At 39.3% G+C, this 3739-nt stretch overlaps 1 protein-coding gene across 2 annotated transcripts in view; it reads left to right on the forward strand.

Moving 5' to 3' along the window:
- The first annotated feature begins 277 nt into the window (after positions 1-277).
- LOC117116817 (leucine-rich repeat-containing G-protein coupled receptor 4-like) overlaps positions 278-3739 on the forward strand; it is a 21256-nt gene continuing 17794 nt past the window's right edge. For both annotated transcript variants that reach the window (XM_033260911.1, XM_033260912.1), the window contains exon 1: positions 278-655. In XM_033260911.1, the coding sequence (XP_033116802.1) occupies positions 468-655 (188 nt within the window). In that variant the 5' untranslated portion in view covers positions 278-467. The remainder of the gene's footprint in view (positions 656-3739) is intronic.

Raw genomic sequence — 3739 nt, forward strand, 5'->3', positions numbered from 1 at the left:
TGTTGTCGGCAAAGGCCAAGTCACTGATGCGCACTGCTCATGTAAATCTGGGTATCTATCTAGGCCTAGGCTAACGTATGTTTTGCTTTTAAACCAGCTGTCTAAGGAATTAAATGTCCGAGAAAAAATTTTTGATCACGTGACTAAATGGCGCTCGCAGATTAGTAAGTTTATCTGTCAATCAACTCTCGTGGAGACGTTAATTGCGTGGTCTTTTGTTGTACTTTATTTCCTGATTCTGTTTGCCTCTGGACGGTGTGTATTTTAGGAATCTAAACAAATCTCTGGAAGCCTCAATGAACACGATGAATTGGTATTGTTTAACAAAATAAGGATGTGAAACTTCTAAATACAGACTAGGCTATTTTACTCCAATCTGCCGTTATTGAACGTTTTGTAGTTTATCAATTCGTACCATATTTTGTTCACTATTTATTGATGTCTTTAACATTAAATGCGACTAAAGAATGAGTGTTCTACGTTGGACAACACTCCTACTACTCGTGAAATTTTCCAGCCAGTCAGCATGTGGAGACACCCACTCAACGGGCGATTGTAGTTGCCAGTGGCATTTAGATGGTACTTGGGTAGTTGATTGTACGGGACGTGGACTTAGTGAATTACCCGAAGGCATACCGGTGAACACCACGTATCTGTAAGTGTTTCGATGTTTATCCGCCTTTTTGGAAAACACTTAGATTTAATAATGAAATAATTATACTTTATTATCCAGTACTTTCGAAACCTTACTAACACTTATATTGCTCATTACAAGTCAATCGTGACGTCATCACTACTACTCCCGATGTTATTTGCATAACCCCCACAGTCCACTAAATTTTCAGTTAGTGGACGCTTGGCTTGATTTTTTTATGTTCGTGTGCAAAAAAAGAAAAAAACAAAAACATAACAAAAAGTCTTCATTTTTTCGTTACGAGTTGGATGGCCGAGCGGTTAGTGCAGGCAGGGGCGTCGCAACATACAGCCAATATATCAGCGCTGGTTCGAACGGCACGCTCGCCTATGGTTCTGGTGGTGGAACAAGTTTCCTCGGAAGAGGACTATAAACCGTAGGCCCAGTGTACGCAGTTTGGCTCGTGTGCACTTAAAAGAACCCAGTACATCTTTCGAGACAAGCAGAGGATTACCCCGATGTACTGGTCCATACAGCCCCTGTTGTGGACAGAAAAGAATAGCTGGTACCGGTTTACCGGGTAGCTCAGACATGAAGAGATCCTTAGGAAAGAAGAAAGTTACTGTACGAGCTAGTCCACAGCGCTTTGAGACTCCGTTATAAAGCGCTATGTAAATCGATCTACATTACATTACATGGCGCACTGCAATAAAATTGAATTGAAATTGAAAATTACTTTCGTAAAACAAACTTAATTATGACCCGAAGAAAGTTACTTCAAATTCAATATTAAGTATGAGCAAATAAGGAATTCATTGAATCAGTGGACCCTCATAAACAAAACAAACTGAATGTTTGATAGGAATATTCTAGAGCTATTTTAAAGACTCAAGGAACAAATTTAGATACTGGCCTATGGGCAGGCGTGAAGGCTGCCGAGGCCTTCTAAAGTTCAGGACTGTATTCTCTCTCGAATGCTGAAATGATTATTTCTTTGACGAATGTCTACCAAAACAGCATTACAAAAAAGTTCTTTAACACAATGAAGATTACAAGAGATAATCATCGTTTCCGTACTGTACCTGCTGATTTGTAGTTAGCGCGTGCTCGGGCACGTATGAAGCAGGAGCACAAATCAGCACACGCACAGCTAAATGTAAATACACACAGAGAATACTGATTTATCACTATAGCTACCGATGACTACTACAACACTTCGTTATGAAACAAACTAAAATTTAAAGATGGCGATTGACTTATAAAGCAATTTGTAGTGCTCCGCATAGTGCACTATAGGAAAATTATTATACTTAGGCTAGAATTAATGCATTCAAAAAAATTCTTCCGGACTTGCAGGATCTCATGAATTTTGTTCATGCATTAAATCTAATCTTCGTATGATAATTTTTCAATAGTGACATAGGGTACCTTTCGCCTACTAATCAATAAGTAGAGCTCCGAATAGTAGAGCCCATGCGGAGCTCTACTGATTGCTTAGTAGGCGAAAGGTACCCCATGTCACGTACAGGTTTGTCATTACATGTTCGGTCAGTCATTCGTCCCCCTGTACCTAGGTCCTAAACTCAAATAGAATTTAGGCATTGGAGTAATGTGAATAAATTTTAGATTTTTGGAAAGAAAGAAAAAAGAAAAGACTTTTTGGTCAGAATTCACTATCAACGTTGGGTAAGTCATTTTCATATAGCACACATCTCTTTGATCCTGGCTATCGAATAATAGGTTCTGATGAGTATTATTGTTTATCCCTGTATTAGCAGAAAAGCTATTGTGTTACTCAGATTTTTAAATTGAAGATGTGCAAATATAAATATGAAGTCATCTACATATTTCGAATATTAGGTTAAACTTTTCGTTTTGTATTTTATGCGGCCTCAAACTAGCTACAAATGTGGAAAAACACAAACTTACCGTGAAATGCTGCCGATTTTAAGCTATCAGTTTCGGTGACAAATATAATGCTGATACACTTCTATACTGGTGTCGGCACCAGCCATCAATCATCCGATCACAATCCAATAATCAGAGTCGGTGACGGCATCATGAATGGTGATGTCACCGAAACTGATACTTATCAGATCTATTAGGAGAATCGGGTGGTAAAATGCAGGGCTCCAAAAGAGGTGACTTATATGGATCCAGCTTTTTAAGGACGGGGTGGGGTGGGGTGTCGTTCGCTTCCTTGAGTAGTAGCAGTAGTAGCAGTAGTAGTAGCAGCAGCAGCAGTAGTAGCAGTTGTAGTATCAGCAGCAGCAGCTGGAGCAGCAGCAGCAGCAGCATAGGATCATTCTCCGAAGTAGGGCCGTCATTCTTTTTGCATAAAGAATGTTAGAATGCAGGGAAACTAAACTCTGATGCCGTTTGATTATGTTTAAAATCTAAATGAGTTTTGTATCAGGTACACAAATCGAAAGCAGTGCACGATAAAAACATACTGCTTGCAGATATTACAATATTCAGTAGCATGTGATATACGCAAATCTTGATTTTCCTGATTTAGGCCCAGCTCACCCCACAATCAAAGTATTGTAGGCCTACACCTTCACATGTGCTCATGGATGCTTTAAGAGGCTAATTATTGTTTTAGACGTTAATGTATATTCAAACGAGCGTATACTACACATTTTCATGTAGAGCGAAAGAAACACTGAACACAATTTGAAACTAACTATTGATAACTATTAGATTGAAACCCCGACCGACCACATACTACGCGTAATTATGTTCGGCATGTGTGTCCTTTGTACCGGCTACAAACAAAGTGAAACACACTAAACACAAAGAGAGTTTACCGGCGATTATTATAAGGGTATAAAAACATGATTTATTTATTGTTGCACCTTAAATAAACAACGTGTATTGACGGAAGAAGTCGACCAGAGAATCGTGCTTCCATCTCCATGTGTTAATTTGAATTCAGAAGTATAGGGGTTTTTCCCTATCTAATGATTTGCAAACAAGTTTTAAAGTTTATTCAAGAACTGTTTAATAGATCGGTTCAGAGTGGTCCAAAATATTTTTTTTGGCTTGGCAGGGGCGGATTTAGGGGAGGGGGGGCCGGCCCGGCCCCGGCCCCCCTTCACATCT

Source organism: Anneissia japonica, unplaced genomic scaffold (genome assembly GCF_011630105.1).
Source record: "Anneissia japonica isolate Jap-2015-1 unplaced genomic scaffold, ASM1163010v1 scaffold287740_len772037_cov194, whole genome shotgun sequence".
NCBI classification, from domain to species: Eukaryota; Metazoa; Echinodermata; class Crinoidea; order Comatulida; family Comatulidae; genus Anneissia; species Anneissia japonica.